The sequence below is a fragment of the Aethalodelphis obliquidens genome, unplaced genomic scaffold (genome assembly GCF_003676395.1).
Source record: "Aethalodelphis obliquidens isolate GAN/ISIS:26980383/991018 unplaced genomic scaffold, ASM367639v1 scaffold38, whole genome shotgun sequence".
NCBI classification, from domain to species: domain Eukaryota; kingdom Metazoa; phylum Chordata; class Mammalia; order Artiodactyla; family Delphinidae; genus Aethalodelphis; species Aethalodelphis obliquidens.
This window is the reverse complement of record NW_020837982.1, coordinates 5,277,462-5,296,802: the sequence shown is the minus strand read 5'-3', so window position 1 is coordinate 5,296,802 and position 19,341 is coordinate 5,277,462. Positions and strand designations below refer to the sequence as shown.

General features: G+C 35.7%; 1 protein-coding gene across 2 annotated transcripts in view; it reads right to left on the bottom strand.

Annotated features, from left to right (window-relative positions):
• Positions 1–19,341, bottom strand: part of GOSR1 (golgi SNAP receptor complex member 1) — a 50,056-nt gene that overhangs the window by 11,236 nt on the left and 19,479 nt on the right. For both annotated transcript variants that reach the window (XM_027130540.1, XM_027130539.1), the window contains exon 7: positions 3,205–3,234. In XM_027130540.1, coding sequence (XP_026986341.1) covers positions 3,205–3,234 — 30 coding nt within the window. The remainder of the gene's footprint in view (positions 1–3,204; positions 3,235–19,341) is intronic.

Below are 19,341 nucleotides of genomic sequence, written 5' to 3'. Positions count from 1 at the left end.
AAAGCTTCCAGAGGAAAAAAAAATGCTTAACAAATATAAAGGACCAGAAATTTTAATTGGCATTGGACTTAAAAAGCAGCACTGGAAACAATGCTTTCAAAAATTTCAAAATTATTTTCAATCTAGAATTCTATATCTTAGCTAAACAATGAATCAAGAATATGGGTAGAATAAAGACTTTTTTTGATGTGTAAAGTCGAAAAATTTTACCTCCTATTCTTTCTGAGGAAGCTACTAAAGAACATGGTCCAACATAATGAGGGAATAAACTAATACAGTTGAAGACTTTTATTTTTTAGAAATAAGTGATCCAATAGAGGAGGTCATTTTAGGATAATGGTGAAATGACATCCCAGGACCAGTACAGTGAATGCACCAGGTCTAGAGCAAAACCAGTCAAGATTAGAGCAGAAAGAGGCGGGCAATGTCAACTTTATAGCACATTGAATTTTAGATCCAAAAAGTAAAAAGATCACAAGAATAAGAGTCAAGAATAAGAGTCACAAGAATAAGAGTCAAGAATCCTTTGCACCATTAGTTCTTATTCATAATTTTTCAGGTTAAGTGTATATCTATGATAGAATACAATACATTTAAAATTGGTTGTTTTATAATAAATTTACCAGGTATTTTTAAATAGGTATTATGGCCTTGTAAAAAGTTACAATTCAAACCTGGGCTGAGATATCTGAGGCCAATCTCTGAATCATATATGCCTCTGTTTTCTTAAACTGGGACTATCACCATCTCCTATGCACTCTGACTCAGAAGCAGATAGGGAAAATTAAAAAATAATTTCCGCAAAGCACTTTGTGTTCCTTGGAGAATGGATATTATCATCATACATTATGTTATTATCTTGTTGAATATGCATGATTTCCAGTACCACACCAAGTATATCTAGATATACTTTCCCATCTTATTCCATCATCTGGAGTCAAGCTGAGTGAATCTAGGCTGTTGTTATTTCAAGGGTCAAATATGCAGAGGCAAAACATAAGCTCCAAATAATATATAATGCTTTTAAAATGATAAATTATTGATGTGTTTACTGGAACTTCAACTTTCTCACACGTTCTGTGAACTAAACTCAGACACTTATTTTTTCAACAACAGACAATACTAGTTATACATTTAAAGCTTAAGAATACATTTACAAATATTAAAAATATTCGTTCTTTTCAATAAACTGGTGTCAGCTTATATTCATTTGTGTACATATTCTAAAAATACAGCTCTAAAAGGAAAAGGTAAAATTTTACATGTAAATATGTAAAAATAATTATTTGACACTTTAATTTTATATTATCCATAAGTAATCATAACTAGCTTTATAGTCAATAAAATTTCACTTGTGATACCTATCATATTTTGAAACAAAGTGAAATAGTGAAATAAAAGGCCTTCTAATTACATGTTTTTTTGCTTTTTAACTAGCAAAATAATAATATCAGTGACTTGATAGTTCTCAAATGTTCCTATCCTATGAGGTACTCCAAATTTTTATACTCATATCACCTGCCCTTAAAAAGGCCAGCTTGGAATCGAAAAGCTTAAGGCAGCCTGGTGCTAGAAGATAAGGTATAAAGGAAGAAATAAAAGGATGAAAAAAAAGGAAAAGGGTTATAAGGAAACCTTAAGTAAAGAATCCTTTGCAAAATGTGACCCAACTTTATGTGCTGATGAAAGGTAAGGAGTCACAAGGGAGATATTTCAGTTGATAATTAGGCAATTTTGTGAAAACGTTGGTCAGATGGAAGACCCAGTGCATGCAATTCAAACAAAATTCCAAGATGTGATAACTGCGTATTATTATAAAAGATAATTTATTAAGATTATTAAATAATGATAGGATCCATTTAATAAAATAAGAATCCATGAGGCCATTTCAACATAAATATTTAGGATATGAACACTGAAATATTTAGAGGTTAAGAGGCAACATGTCTGCAACTTATTTTCAAGTAGTTCAGAAAAAAAATTGCAAAAAAGCAAATGTGGCAAAATGATAACATTTGGGGCATCTCGGTAAAAGGCATAAGGGAATTCTTTGTACCATTGGAACTTTTCTGAAATCCGAAATGAAATCAAAATAAAAAGTTAAAAAAAAATATAAATAATAGAGCTGCCATTTTCAAATTACCTAGTATCAGCCAGGCATTGTATTAGGCATTTTACTCATATTATCTTTAATTTTCAAAACAATCTTCTAGAGTAGGTATTATCATCAATCCCATGTTTTTAAACACATAAGAAAATGAAGAAACTTATCCAAGACACAGATCTAATTAAGTAGCACAGCCAGGTTTCAAACCAAATAACACTCCAAAGCTTGTCCTCTTTCTGTAAGGTAGTAAATATAGTAGTGGTTTAGATAGAGCTCTTATTCTACAGTTAGAGACTCAGATTTGAGGATTTGAATCCTCAATACTATTTGTTAGTCATGTGACCATGGGCAAATTACTTACCTTAACTTCTTTTTTGTTTTGGAGATAGTATCTAGTGATCAGTGCCTATCTCATGAGTTATTGAGGAGATTAAATAACATACAGCATGTAAAACACTTGAACACAATACCAAAGCCTATGGTAAGAATACAAATGTTTGTTGTTTTTCCCATGTACTTCGTTCTACCTTTCCTGAAAAACAGTGCTGTAGACATTGCTGAATTTTAAAGAACGGAGACCGTTCCTAGTTAACTTACTTTTTTTACTGTCTTAAAATAGGTACTTAAAAATTCACCAAACCTAGAGACTTAAGCAGTTCAAACCAACATATTTCCCTTACCTTAAGCAAGAAACTACTTTAATGTTATTACAGATAATAGTAATTACTACAGGTTTTCTATAGCTGCTGTAACAGAAACCAAGTCTACATAAATGGTATACATAAGACATTTAACAAATCACATGTTCAAGACTGTTTTCATTAAAAAATAAGAATAAAAAGACAGAGGCTGAAAATACTGAGTATGAATTAATCAGAAAAATTGACCTAGGTAAAACAGCTCAATTCTACTAATTCTGGAAACAAATGTTTTAGGCTTCAAATGTATTTTACAAGGGAAAGTCACAGTAAAAATACATTACCATGTAATGAAATTCTCATCTTTAAGGAAGATGAACTGACTTTAACTCTAGTTATAGAATTAACTTTATCTGTTCATTTATATGCAAACAAACAAAAACAAAACATTTTTCCTACCTTATTGTCTCTTCTATTAGACGATCTGAGCTGCAAATAAAAAGAAAATTCAAATTCTGGAATTATTAAATGCACATTTAAAACTTGCACTTAATTTTTCTACATTTTACAGATAGATTACATTTCCAACCATTTATGTAGAAAGAGCACCCAGACTTTTGAAAGCGTCTGGAGAAAATTCTGGACTCTGAAATTAATTAATCCACATATACAGTTTTCATCTTACTTTTATTTGTTGGCTTAAATCTATTTCTTCCACAGAGATACTTGATTATTAAAGTCAGAACAGTTTTAATGACAGCACAAATAAATAGAACTACTTCTTTAGTTTAGATAGCTCCAAGTTGTCACCATTGTCTATTCAAAACTTAAGAATTACAACCAACTTGTTGAGACAGGATAGGCAAATATAGTTCTAACGCCTATAAGCAGTAATTATTCATATCTTAAAGTTCCTTCCTTTTTTGAAACACAAAATCAAATCTCAGCTTGCCACACTTTAGAATTCAAGAATCTGAATAGGGACTTCCCTGTGGCGCACTGGTTAAGAATCCGCCTGCCAATGCAGGGGACACGGGTTTGATCCCTGGTCCGGAAAGATCTCACATGCCGCGGAGCAACTAAGCCCGTGCGCCACGACTACTGAGCCCGTGTTCCACAACTACTGAAACCAGCGCGCCTAGAGCCCGTGCTCTGCAACAAGAGAAGCCACCACAAAGAGAAGCCTGCGCACCACAATGAAGAGCAGCCCCCACTTGCCGCAACTAGAGAAAGCCCGTGCACGGCAACAATGACCCAATGCAGCCAAAAATAAATAAATAAATAAAGGACCCTTCACTTGTTTAAAAAAAAAGGAACCTGAATAAAGACACCAATGCACCTTTGATCCGTAAAATATTTGCCTTTATGCATCACACACTGGAAACAAAGAAACCCACCAAAAATCCATTTTAGGGAGGAATTTACAGGTAGCTAAATTGGGTAAAGGGGCAGCTTTATAGCAGAAAGTAGGAAAACAAACTCCCAGACATCTGTATCCATTTGGTACAGTGCATGGAACACAGCAGGGACTCAAATACTTGTATGTTTTTTCCAACTACCTCTTTCCAAAAGGATTTCTAAGTTTATTGTATAAATTAATAAACTGAGGTTTTATTATAAGGTAGTGGACCAGGAAATCTAAGTTACTGTATGAATTAGGGAACAAAGATGAACTTTAAAAATGTCATAAATATCTTATATAAATGCTATGATTAAGAATTTCAAAAATTACAAAGACGGTGGAGGGATTAAGAGCCAGACTATGTGGCTTTCTGAATGGTAACTGTATCACCTATTAGCTGAATAAACTCCATTCATTAAAAGCATCCTGGATAGTGTGGATACAATTCAGCAACAAAGTGGCTCCATAAAGACAGCATAATCTAGTTAAAATTGAATTTAAAATTATATATAGTATATAATCAAGTGGAATTATCCTTCTTAAACAAGTACTTCATAATAGCCCAGAGGCATTCCAAAGAGTCATCTAGAGTCTATATTAAGCAACAAGTTTCTGTTTCTTTCAAAACTGATTTAAACTGGCTGAAAACAATGAGCTAAATTTCATCACCAATTACTGTACCAAGGAATCACTAAAGCCACACTTAGATAATAATTCTGTTTAAAAAATAACTCATTTCCCTAAATACACAAACTGCAAATGACACAAATTTCAAGCACATATTTTAAAGTAGTTTTAACCAACAAAATGTAAGAACTTGGGAAAACCACTTAGGTAACACTAATTAGAATCTTCTTTTAAAAGAGTAGGTGAATAAGTAAATAGTAAACGAGAAAGTAAATAATAAACAAGTAAGCAAGTAAGAAAACGAACGATCAAGTGCATAACGAATAAAATTTTAAAACTGATCCTTTTGTAAACTGCAAAAAAATCTGATGAGGTTGTCACCAACCAATGAGATAATTTACATCAAGCACTGTGGTGATACAGTGTTTCACTTACAGTTAACCAGAGACCTGTGTCTTATTTATTTCTATATAATATCTTCTAAGACATGTTAACAATACAGTTAAGCTGCAGTAGGATACAAAAAGCTGTTTAAGCGCTAACAAAGTGTTATTTTACAGATAACATTTGGAAAATACCGAAAAACAAAGATGAACATAGAAATCATTTGTAACCACTCTTCCATTAACACTGATATTGTGGCATATTTGTTTCTTGTCTGGGTAGACCAAGGAGTAACTCTACTTGCTTTTTTCATGGTTTATTTAGCAGAGAAATTTTGTTTTATAATCCCATGAAGTTACCTAGAGACAAAAAAGTAAAGCACCTGACAGACTCTGCCCATTTCAGTCAGGGAGAGAAAAAAGAGAAAGATAAAAGCTAAATTATTAGCAGTGAAATCAGAGAGCCACATTTTCTATTTTTAAAAAATCAGTAGACTTTTTAGAACAGTTTTAGGTTTGCAGAAATATTCAGCAAGAAGTACAGGGAGCACATATACCCATTCTCCCCCACCTATTATTAACATCTTTAGTGTGGTACATGTGTTACAACTGATGAACCAATACTGATACATTATTAACCAAAGTTCATAGTTTATATTAGGGTTTACTCTTTGCAGTTGTACAGGTCTATGGGTTTTACAAATGCATAATGTCATATATCCACCATTACAGTATCATACAGAATAGTTTCACAGCCCTAAATATCCCCTATTCTCCACTTATTCATTCTTCCTCCTCTTCCCACCCTGAACCCCTGACAACAGCTGATCTTTCTATTGTCTATAGTTTTGACCTTTCCTGAATATCATGTAGCTGGAATTATACAGTATGAAGTCTTTCTAGACTGGCTTCTTTTATACATTTAAGGTTCCTCCATATCTTTTGGGGGCTTGATAGCTTGTTTCTTGTATCACTGAATAATATTCCATTGAATGGATGTACCTACAGGTTGCTTATCCATTTACTTATTGAAGGACATCTTGGTTGCTTCCAACTTCTGGCAATTATGAGTAAAGGTGCTATAAACATTCATGTGCAGGTTTTTATTTAGACATAGTTTCAATTCGTTTAGGTAAATACCTAGGAATGTGACTGCTAGATCATATAGTAAGATTATTTAGCTTTTTAAGAAAAACTGCCAAACTGGCTTCCAAAGTGGCTGTATCACGTTATATTCCCACCAGCAATGAGAATTCCTGTTGCTCCACATCCTTGCTAGCATTTGGTGGTGTCAATGTTTTGGATTTTAGCCATTCTAATAGGTACATGGTGGTATCCAGTTGTTTTAATTTGCAATTCCCTAATGACATATGATGTTGAGCACTTTTAATATGGTTCTTTGCCAGCTGCATACCTTCTCAGATGAAGTGTCTGTCAGACCTTTTGCCCACTTTTTAACTGTTGAGTTTTAAGAGTTCTTTGTATATTTTGGATAACAGTCCTTTATCAGATATGTGTTTTGCAAATATTTTTTTTCCAGTCTGTAGCTGTCTTACATTCCCTTGATAGTGTCTTTGGAAGAGCAGAGGTTTTTCATTTTAATGAAGTAGATCTTACCAACTTTTTCTTTCATGGATGGTGTTTTTGGCATTGTATCTAAAAACTCATTGCCAAGCCCAATGTTACCTAGATTTTCTCCTATGTTATAAAACTTCTATAAGTTCTGTATTTTACATTTAGGTCTATGATCTGTTTTGAGTTATTTTGGGGAAAGGTATAAGGTCAGTGTCTATATTCATTTTTTTGCATGTGGATGCCCAGTTGTTCTAACACCACTTATTCAAAAGACTATCCTTTCTCCACAGACTTGCCATTGCTCTTCTGTCAAAGATCGTTTGACTATATTTGTGTGTCTATTTCTGGGCTCTCTATTCTGTTCCACTGATCTGTCTGTCTGTTCTTTCACCAATACCACACTGTTTTGATTACAAACAATATACAATAGGAAGTCAAGTTTAAATGGGGAGAGTTTTTGTTTCTCTTTTTCTCCTTCAAAGTATTTTAATAAACATTTTTGTGCAAAAAAAATATTTTTTAATGTCAACAAACTTGTTTAACTATAGCAGAAACAAAAAGCCTAAGAGAAAATGTGAGGAATCACAGTTTCCATTTGTTGTTCTTTAGATAAATGGTATACAAGGATTGAAATCCTAAAAACCTACCTGAATTATAAAGAGTATGAAATATTAAGGAAGCATTTTCTAATTTGTTTCTGAGACCTCTAAAAATTTAACTTGTATATCAATATAAACTAATCTGCTTATGTAAATAAAAATGGAAATATACTTTTCATTGTATGTATATGTTTTTCTCTCTCACATACTTATAACTCAGAAAACAGTTCTTTCATAAATATAATCATAGAAATTCAATAGTATCAGCAATCATGACATTCATGAAACTATAAAGAATAAAATGGCTAGTTGCTTTCTCTTACACCCTAGAACCTGAGTTTTATTAGTCAAGGCTCAAGCACTTGACTATATGAACTCAGCTCATGGAGTTGTCGTAAGGCTCAAAAGCGATAGTGTAAACAAAAGTACTGTGTAAACTGTATAAGCCTACAGATACATGGCTCATGTAGATCAAGGAACTTTCATGCCTCATAGTCTCTCTCTTGTTATGCAACCCCTTTCCTGATTTTCAACATAAATTGCTTTCATTTCAAAGTCCAGTTCAGAAGTCATATCCTTTGGGAAGCCTTTCCCATTCTATCTATACATCAGGCAGAACTAATACTTCTTTATACTATAATGTGTTTTCATAGCTCCTTGCTCTTCATCAATTCCTTTAAGATTATAACAAGCATTTAAGATATATCAGACATCATACTATGCACTGGAGGAAAAGTATTTTAAATGTGTAAAGCTTAGGAAGTTTTTCACATGTTATCTCATATATTTTAAAAAATATAATATTTTGGGGACTTCCCTGGTGGTCCAGTGGTTAAGACTTCACCTTCCAATGCAGGGGCTGTGGGTTCGATCCCTGGTCAGGGAGCTAAGATCCCACAGGCCTCGTGGCCAAAAAACCAAAAAATAAAACAGAAGCAATATTGTAACAAATTCAATAAAGACTTTAAAAATGGTCCACATCAAAAAAAATCTTTAAAGAAAAATAATATTTTTAAGAGTATATGAGGGCTTCCCTGGTGGCACAGTGGTTGAGAGTCCACCTGTCGATGCAGAGGACACGAGTTCATGCCCCGGTCCGGGAAGATCCCATATGCCGCAGAGCGGCTGGGCCCGTGAGCCATGGCTGCTGAGCCTGCGCGTCTGGAGCCTGTGCTCCGCAATGGGAGAGGCCACAATAGTGAGAGGCCCAAGTACCGCAAAAAAAAAAAAAAAAAAAAAATAAGAAAGCTAATGTTAATCTTGAATGCCAAGAGTCTACTATATTGTTCCATTCACAGATGTTATAATCTGACCACTATTTAATTGACTTGTATGGTATTTATTAAATAATATATATAAACTATGTATACCAAAAACTTTTGGGAGAAAACCACTCCATCAAAAGGTCACTAAATTACGGTGATCATATATCTCATATTTTTCAAATATGGTCATGGTCTGTTAATACATTAGAAATGCATTTCATCAAGACTATTCTGGCATCAAAAGTATTTCAAATTTTATTTAAGAAAGGTAAATTGACAGTGCATATAAAAGGTTTCCTCCTTCAGTATTTTCTTTTCTTACTCTTATAATCCCCGTTATGTTCTGCCTTATACAGAAATGCCTCACAGTTTACAAAGCCTTTTTACATGCATTAGCTCAGCAACTCTGTGAAGTAGATACCGTAAGAATCATCTTGGAGAGGTAGTGCAGTATAGCAGAAACAACACAATCAGAGGACGTAGGTTTAAATCTCAGCTTTTACTAGGCATGTGACCTCAGGGAAATTTAACTAAAATCATGAAACAAACAAAAAGTGAAAAAAGCCTGGTGAATTTAAAAATTCAAGTCTAAACATAGCCTAAGACATAAGAAAAGTTGTCAGCAGATAAAACTAAGCCTCCACCTGAGAATTTTCTTTACTCATTCATGGACATATTTATACTGAAGTGTACAATTATAATACAAATATGTGTGCCATCTCAGATAACTCAATCATATCTGCTAAATAGTTAATGGATTGAAAACAAAACAAATTCTCAACTAAATAATGTAACTGATCCTGTTTAAGTGTAATTTGCTTTGTACAACAGTCCCATATTTGAAAAGTTATATGAAACAAATTCTTTAGATTTTTAGAGTGCTTTTAATTTTGTAAAATGCCTTAAATCTTAAGTCATTCTTCCTCAAAATCATCTAACATAAGGGAACAGCTACTATCCCATTTTAAAGATGGAAAAAACAGAGAAAGGCCAGGTCACTTGCTTTTCAGAGAAGTGAAAAGTCACTGGTCTTTCAATTCTCATTAGCATTACACCATGCTGGCTCCCTAATACAAGAAAAAATAAAGATTTAAAGAAGTAAATCGCAGAGAAGGCAGTGTGATGTGGGACAAATATGGAAATAGGTTAGGAAATGTGGGTTTAGTAAGAGCTATACTATTAAATAGTTATGAGACCTTGTCCTCTCTGAATCTTGTTTCCTCATCTGTAAATAAGAGAGATGCTTGCCAGACTTTTACTATATACCACGTAAAAATTTGATTTTTAAAAGGTATTTCATGGAGAATTCATTTTGCAAAGAACAAAAAATCACATCAATAATATCCCCTTCAGTTCTCAAAATCAGATTTCATATATACATAGCATTGGAACCAATACCTTGTACACAGTATGTATTCAATAAATATTTGAGGAATAAGTATATGAATGAAACAGATTTTCTACATTGGGGCACACATGTATATACACATATGTATATGAAACCAAAATTAACACATCTTCTACTTATATCCAGTTATTCAAACAAGTAAATATTAAGTGTTCATGATATAACAGGAACTGGGCACCCAACACACTGCCAAGAACTAGATGAACTAGGCCCTACCCTCAGGAAGTCTAAGAAAAGTCAGATAATTAAAAAAATAAACAAAAAGAACAAATTATTACAGATTCTCATAAATGCTATGAAGGAAACAAAAAAAGTACTTTGTTAAATAACAATAAGGGAGAGTCTATTTCAGACAAGATAGTTAGAAAAGGCCTCTCTGAAGAGGTGACAAGTGAGCTTAGACCATAAAGATGTCAAGGAATAAGGTATATGAAAAGCTAAGAGAAGAGTATTTTAAGCAGATAAATCAAAATATAAGAACAAAGAAGCAAGAAAGGAAAAGCCTTGATATCTTTGGGAAAGGAATGAATAAAAACCAGTCAGGCTGGTACCTAATAAGTAGAGGGAGAGAGTGATACAGATGAAGGGATGGAAAGAGATAAAACAGGTAGTATGTTGGTCATGTAGGGCGTTATAGACCCATAAAAAGTTCGTAATTCATTGGTAGGGGATGGAGGGAGGAATGAAATATTAAAGTAAAAGTCCACTTCAATAACTATCACTAGAAAAAAGGATTTTGCTTAACTATACTATTCCTACGTCTATGGCTTAGAGTATAGAAGAGAGTGTAGTAAACTCAAACCGAAGTGACTAAGTTGGCTGATAACTTCCCTGGAGCCCTGTATATGCCGCATTCTCTTTCTTCTGATAACGAACTTTCCAGTCCATTGGCCACAAGGATGGATGTGTGACAGGCTGGGCCAATCACAATCACCTATCACCCTCTGGCCCAGGAATAAATGAAACAGAGCCATAGTCTTACATCTACAAAAGAAACCGAATTTGTAATTTAAATATCTTGCCACAAAGAAAACTCTAGGCTAAGATGGATTCAATAGTAAATTCTATCAAATATTTAAGGAAGAAACAACACCAAGCCTGCACAAACTCTTTCAGCAAACAGAAAGAACTCATTTTAATGGTGCCAGTCTTACCTTTCCACTAAAACCAGGCAAAAACACGTCAAAGAAAAGAAATCTAAAGATATTCTTCATAAGCATAATGTAAAGATCTGATCAGTTCAACAGATTAAAATACATGAAAAAATTCAACCCCATTCAAGATAAAAACTTTTAGCAAGAGAGAGCCTAGAAGGATATGACACTTCGATAGCAATAAGCATATCTAGCACCCAGATCTTAGTTTTTGAACCACTCTCCAATAAGAGGAACCAAGGCTGCTTGGAGAAGTGGTTGGTTCTAGAGCCAAGGCAGGGAAAGTACAAGATGAGCCACAAACACTGTCATGCCAGATAGTACAGGAAGTGCTCAAAAAAAGGATGGGGCATGTCAAATGACAGAAGCTAATCTGCAGGAGCTCCCAATGGCCAAAGGTGAAACAGTTTGAAGAACAAAATAATGATAGTGCTGGATTATAACCCAGAGTATAAAATAAGACTGAGTCTACCTGGTAATAAACAGTACCGTAAAGTACACAAAAGCACAACCACTTGTAGAGGATGCACACACGTGACAATGTACATCAGACACGTGAACTAACTTACGTGACTGGACATGCGAACGCAGGTTCGCATCTTTGAAAGTTCACAACTTGAAGGTTCGTATGTAGGGGACTTACTTATTGTTTCAGCACCATTTGTTGGAAATATTCTCCTTTCCCCCATTGAATTATGCTGGCACCTTTTGTTGGGAATTAATTGACCACATGTTAGTTGGTTTATTTCTGAACCCTGTTCTGTTCCATTAACCTATATAGGTCCATCTTATGCCAGTAGCTTACTGTTTTTATTATCATAGCTTTATAGTAAGTCTTGAGTTGAGATGTGCAAGTACTCTACCTTTGTTTGTATTTTCTAAATTTTTTGGCTCTTCCAGGTCTTTTGCATTTCCATATAAATTTTACAGTCAGATTGTAAAAAAATATGCTGGGAATTTAAATAAGATTACATTGAATCTATAGAACAATTTGGGGAGAATTGCCATCTTAACAGTAGGAAATCTTCCAATCCAGAAACATGGTATGTTTTCCACTTATTTAGGTCTCCTTTAATTTCTCTTAGCATTTTATGGTTTTCAGCATAAAAGTCTTGCACAAATTATATTCAGTTTACTTTAAAATATTTCCTATTTGGGGACGTATTATAAATGGAATTAAAAATTTTTAATTTTCTAATTGTTTTTGCTAGTATAGCAATAGAATTTATAATTATATATAACCTTTCATCCTGTGACCCTGCTAAATTTACTTACTAATTTAATAGCTTCTAGGTAAATCCTTTGGGATTTTCTATTTATGTAATCTTGTTATCTGACAAAAATAGTTTTATTTCTTCCTTTCCAATCTGTATTCCTTCTATCCCTTTCCTCCCTTATTGCACTTGCTACGACCTCCAATACAATGCTGTAAAATGTGGTTAGTGCCAACTTTCTTGCCTTGTTTTATATTTTAGAGAGAAAGCATTCATCCTTAAGTCTGATATTAACAGTTTTTGTACATGCCTTTAATCAGGTTGAGGAAGAACCTTTTCCTTCCTATTTTGCTTATGGTTGTTTTTCTGTTGGTTGGTTTTTTTAGCTTTTTAGTTTGAAATAATTTTAGACTTACAGAAAAATTGCAAAAAATAGTACAGAGGATTCTCGTATACCCTTCACTCTGCTTTCCTAATGTTAATGTCTTACATAACCCTAGTACAGTTATCAAAATCAGTGAATTTAACATTAGTACAAGAATATTAACTAAACTACAGACTTTATTCACCAATTTTTCTACTAACGTCCTTTTTAACATCTTTATTGGAGTATAATTGCTTTACAATGGTGTGTTAGTTTCTGCTTTATAACAAAGTGAATCAGCTATACATATATATATATCCCCATATCTCTTCCCTCTTGCGTCTCCCTTCCTCCCACCCTCCTCCCTATCCCACCCCTCTAGGTGGTCACAAAGCACTGAGCTGATCTCCCTGTGCTATGCGGCTGCTTCCCACTAGCTATCTATTTTACGTTTGGTAGTGTATATATATGTCCATGCCACTCTCTTACTTTATCCCAGCTTACCCTTCCCCCTCCCCGTATCCTCAGGTCCAATCTCTAGTAGGTCTGCATCTTTATTCCTATCTTGCCCCTAGGTTCTTCTGATCATTTTTTTTCTTTCGTTTTTTTTTTTTTACTTTTTAGATTCCATATATATGTGTCAGCATAACGTCCCTTTTTATGATCCAATTCAAGATCCTATATTGCATTTAGTTGTCATGTCTCCTAAGTCTCCTTCAGTCTGTGACAAAATGGCCTAACCTTAATTTGTCATGAGAAATATCAGACAAACCCAAGTTGAGGGACATTCTACAAAAATAACTGACTAGTATTTTAAAGTGTTATGGTCATGACCTTATGCAGTTTTAGCAAGAATACCATACAGTGATGTCAGGCCCTTGAAGCATCATGTCAGGCTGTATATCATGTCAATATGTCTTATTACTGATGTTAACCTAAACTACTTAGTTAAGGTGGTGTCTGCCAGGTTTCTCCACTGTAAAATTACTATATTTCCTATTGTAATTAATTAACGTAGGGGAAGATGCTTTGAGAATATGCAGGTACCCTGTTTCTCCTCAAAATTCCCACTAATTTTAGCATCCATTTAGTGAATCTTTCTTTCCCATTATTACTGTGCTGTTCACCTACTGATTTTCTATTTCTATCAGTCCTTGTACATTTATTTTTTTATTTTTATTTATTTTTTTTTTTTTGCGGTACGCGGGCTTCTCACTGTTGTGGCCTCTCCCGTTGCGGAGCACAGGCTTACAGATGCGCAGGCTCAGCGGCCATGACTCACGGGCCCAGCCGCTCCGCGACATGTGGGATCTTCCCGGACCGGGGCACGAACCCATGTCCCCTACATCAGTAGGCGGACTCTCAACCACTGCGCCACCAGGGAAGCCCCTTATACATTTATTAATTGGAATTCTATAAGAAAGAATATTAGGAGCTTTAATATTCATATTCATAGCAGCTTTATTTGTAACAGCCCCAAATTGAAAACAACCCAAATATCCATCAATGGGTTAATGGATAAACAAATTGTGGTATAGCATCATAAAATGGAAAGTACTCAGTTATAGAAAGGAACTGACTACTGATATAAAAAACATATAGGGGCTTCCCTGGTGGCACAGTGGTTGAGAGTCCGCCTGCCGATGCAGGGGACACGGGTTCATGCCCCGGTCCAGGAAGATTCCACATGCCGCGGAGCGGCTGGGCCCGTGAGCCATGGCCGCTGGGCCTGCACATCCGGAGCCTGTGCTCCGCAATGGGAGAGGTCACAACAGTGAGAGCCCACGTACCACAAAAACAAAACAAAACAAAACATATAGATGAATCTCAGAAACACTACGGCCTCTCAGTTCATCCCTCCACTGTTTTCTCTTGCTCCCCATGAGGCTGCCCTTTCAGGGGCATGAGTAAGGCCTGTAATCTGGGAGAGGGTTTGTAGACAGGCAATAAATGAATGATATTTCTAATATATCTACATTGATCATTTATCAGGAATGATACAGATTTTTTTTTTAAAAAAAGATATGATCATAAGGTTCAAGTTTCATCTTTTCCCAAAACCTTTTCTTATGTCGACTTTAGTGAATACCTACTCATCCTTCAAGACTCAAATCAAATGCTTTATTTCTATAAAACCCTTTCAGAAGCTTTAGAGTTAATCATTCCCTTTAATGTGATACTATAGTGGTATGCACAAACGTCTCCATACATTAAACTTAATTACAATGCACTGTAACTACCTGTTAACATTTCTCTTCTGCCCCCCGACTCCCATCCTAGGGGAGCTCATTAGAAACAGGGCAGAACGTCACTAGGCTTTATCTCTTCTCTATCTCCAACACCCAGTACAATGCTTTCCACATTGTAGATGCTCAACAAATGCTTGGTAAAACAATGAAAACTGAATATATATATACCACATCTTCTTCATCCATTCATCTATTGATGGGCACTTAGGTTGTTGCCGTATCTGAGTTATTGTAAATAATACTGCAATAAACAGAGGGGTGCATCTATCTTTTTGAATTAGTGTTTTCATATTCTTTGGATAAATACCCAGAAATGGAATAGCAGGATCATATGGTAGTTCTACTCTTAATTTTTTGAGTAATCTCCATTCTGTTTTCCATAGAGGCTGTACCAATTTACATTCCCACCAACAGTGTATGAGGGTTCCTTCTTCTACATACTCTTACCAACATTTGATATTTCTTGCCTTTTTTATAATAGCGATTCTAATAGGTATGAGGTAATATCTCAATGGATAAAGAAGATGTGGTAAATATATATACAATGGAATACTATTCAGCCATAAAAAAGATTAAATATTGCCATTTGTGACAACATGGGTGGACTTTGAGGGTATTATGCTAAGTGAAATAAGTCAGATGGAGAAAGACAAATACCATAAGATTTCACTCATATGTGGAATATAAAAAATGCAAACAACAATAAAAAACCAAAATAAATGAACAAACCAAACAAAACCAAATACATAGATACAGAGAACAGAGTAGAGGTTACCGTAAGGGAAGGGAAGGGGAAGGTAAAATGGGTAAAGGGGATCAACTGTGTGGTGGCAAATGCGAACTAAATTTTTGGTGGTAAGCAAGCTGTAGCATATACAGAAGTAGAAATATAATGCTGTACACACAAAACTTCATTATATAATGTTATAGACCAATGTTACCTCAATAAACAACAGTAACAACAAAAACTGATACAAAAAATTATATGTGCATTCAGATAAATGCAAAGAAACAGATGGAATGCAACTGGAATTTGAAAACTCCTATCTAGAAATGAAGCTTAGGAATAAATAAACCACTTATTATACTAATGAAAATCCAATGAGCAATAAATGAAGGGAATGATTTAAAAACACACTCTGAGCTTTAATAGATAATCAGGGTTAGCTGATAGTTATTTATTCCTACATACCATTTTGGCATTGAAGGGCCCCAGAGGGCTGGAGTCTCTGTCACCTAGCTCTAGGTACACAATTCTAGTTACTAGTCTACTTTTCTGTTCTAATACTGCTACGGGCAAGAATGGCTCAATGTAATTTGAGAACTGGTCTACTACATGTCAGACACTGTACTAGGCAAAACCTTTACACATTATCTCTAATTTTAAGTGTTTTAACACTGTGCAAAGTAAGAATTCAATTTTCCCCATTTAAGACAGTAGAGAGTCAGAGGGTTTAAGGCCCTTGCCCCCAAATTTACAGTTCACACCAGGATTTAAACTCAGATCTGTTTGGCTTCAAAACCCATTCCCTATCTATTATACCAATTTAAGGAATAAATCCATTAAGGTATCTTAGTCAAGATAAAAGTGGCAAGTTAATAAAGAGGAAAAACTAAAATGGCTATTTATATGTTCTTACGATGTGATCCAACTAAATGAAATGATAATTTAGAAACCGACATATTATGTAATATTTTAAATATTTTGACTACTTTGAAATACTGCCAAAGGTCTGTTTAAAATGTCAAGAATTTTTAAGGTGATGTGCTTAATATAACCAGTCTGCAATTCCAGTTGTAATCATGCCATTCCCACAAATCAGAGTACTTCCATGAAAACAAACAGAGCCTCTAAGTATGGATGAAAGTCCTCAGCTTACCTTCTTAGCTGGGTCTATATAACTTCAGAATTTGTTCCTCTTTCTTCAACTCTCTCATTAATTTTATTATTCTTGGCAATATAAAAATCTCACCAGTTGGGCTTCCCTGGTGGTGCAGTGGTTGAGAGTTCACCTGCCGATGCAGGGGACATGGGTTCGTGCCCCGGTCCAGGAGGATCCCACATGCCGCGGAGTGGCTGGGCCCGTGAGCCATGGCCACTGAGCCTGCACGTCCGGAGCCTGTGCTCCGCAACGGGAGAGGCCACAACAGTGAGAGCCCCGCGTACCGCAAAAAAAAAAAAAAAATCTCACCAGTTGCTTTTCCTATAAATTTTTGAATGAAAATTTCAATTTCTTTCAATTTCTCTTTGCTAGGTCTTCTTTATAGCTGCCATCTCTGGGGAGGAGGAATTGTTGTTATGATGCATGTCAACGACAAATAACTGGGCTAATGTGAGAGGGTAGACGACAAATAAGTTTCACTTGGTGGATTAGCTCTAATTAATTTCTGCCTGGAGAACACTATGTAAAGGATTCTGAGGCTACATCAGAAGGCAGCCAGGAAGGAAACAAAGAGTAGTAAGAAAGGCAAGTGGAGAACCAGTAAATTTCAGTGTTACAGTGGCCTAGGTTTTCAAGGAGGGAAGAGTATCAAGTGAGGCAGAGCAGTCAAACAATATTAGATTTGGCCTTCAGGAGCTCATTGATGTCCCCAGTGACAACATGCTCAGTAGACTGTGAGGGAAGAAGTCAATAGGCTAAGGAGGAAATGAGTACTGACACAGAGACAGCAAGTGTATCCATAAACTAGAGAGACAGAGCCAGTATAGAAGATGACTGAAGAGTAAAATAGCTGAGGTAGCAGGTAAGGACAGAGATAGAAGCCAGACGGATGTATTAGCCTTCCCAGGAAAAAAACTAGTCCTCTAAAAACTACAGGAAAGGGGTAAAGAAGGGTATTCCTGTATGTGAATTTGTACTAAGGAGAAAGAACCTTAAAAATTCAATGAAGTAGGAGCTAAGGACCTCTCTTTTGGCCACGCTGTGGCATGTGGGATCTTAGTTCTCTGACCAGGGATCGAACCCGTGCCCCCTGCATTGGAAGCGCAGAGTCCTAACCACTGGACAACCAGGGAAGTCCTGGTAAATTTCTTGAAAAGAATGAGAGAGACAAGTAAACTGGATCAAGCAAGCAAAAGGTACTGGGCAATGCTGAATACTCAGATGAGGTTGGAAATAATGAATCTAAATTTTTAGATTGGGTGCTTTCTCTTTAACCCTTAAATAGAGGTGCTTTTGGGTATATTGGGTATATTGGGTGCTTTCTCTTTAACCCTTAAATAGAGGAGTAGAACAGTAGACTGTGGATCGGGTTGGCATTTTACTAGGGTACAGAAAAAGACAGGAGCACAGAAAAGGCCAAATGTTGGGAATATTTCAGTTGATCAACTATGAGATCCAAGCTAGCGAGGGTAGGAGAGGTTAAAGGTAAGAAGAAAAATATAAAAGAGAAGCTAGTGAAGCTGCAGATAGTCTTGGAAGAATAAACTGTGTTGGTCAGAGTGAAATGTTAGAGTTGAAGATTTTTGAAGTGATAGAATCACAGATGAGAAGATGGAGGCAGCAGCCTTGGTAAAAGGTGGCTAATTTTCACGTGGAGGTGATGATCACTGGCAGTAAAGAAGTCCAGCAAGAGGCTAGGCTCGTTCTATTTGTGTATACTTATGTCCTAATCCAAGTTTCTCACCACTACTCTGAAATTTGTCAACTTCATTAAGGTAAATGTGGAAGACATGTTTTATTCAAAATGACAAAATTCTTCTAAACAAAAAGCTGTAAAAACAGCAATAATACAATCAGCCCCACACCCTTTAAACTAACTCAGATACTCCTTTCAAAAAGGAAAATATAAGGGAGCAATGAAAGAGAACAAACATATAAAGGAAATTAATCTAAACAGCAACCAAAGAGCCCACAGGAATGCATCCACAGTACAGCAAAACACAAACAGCTACAAGCTTGACACTCATTCAAAGCCAGCATTTTCTTCTGACATACTGAGACTCAGGGAAAGGCAAGTTAAAAAAAAAAAAAAGCTAGGGACTTCCCTGGTGGCGCAGTGGATAAGAATTCGCCTGCCAATGCAGGGGACACGGGTTAGATCCCTGGTCAGGGAAGATCCCACATGCCGCTAGAGCAACTAAACCCGTGTGCCACAACTACTGAGCCTGCGCTCTAGAGCCCACGAGCAAGAACTACTGAGCCCATGAGCCACAACTACTGAGCCCGCATTCCACAACTACTGAAGCCTGAGCACGTAGAGCCCGTGCTCTCCAACAAAAGAAGCCACTGCAATGAGAAGCCAGCGCACCGCAATGAAGAGTAGTCCCCACTCGCTGCCAACTAGAGAAAGCCCACGTGCAGCAACAAAGACCCAATGCAGCCAAGAATAAATAAAATTAAATCTTAAAAAAAA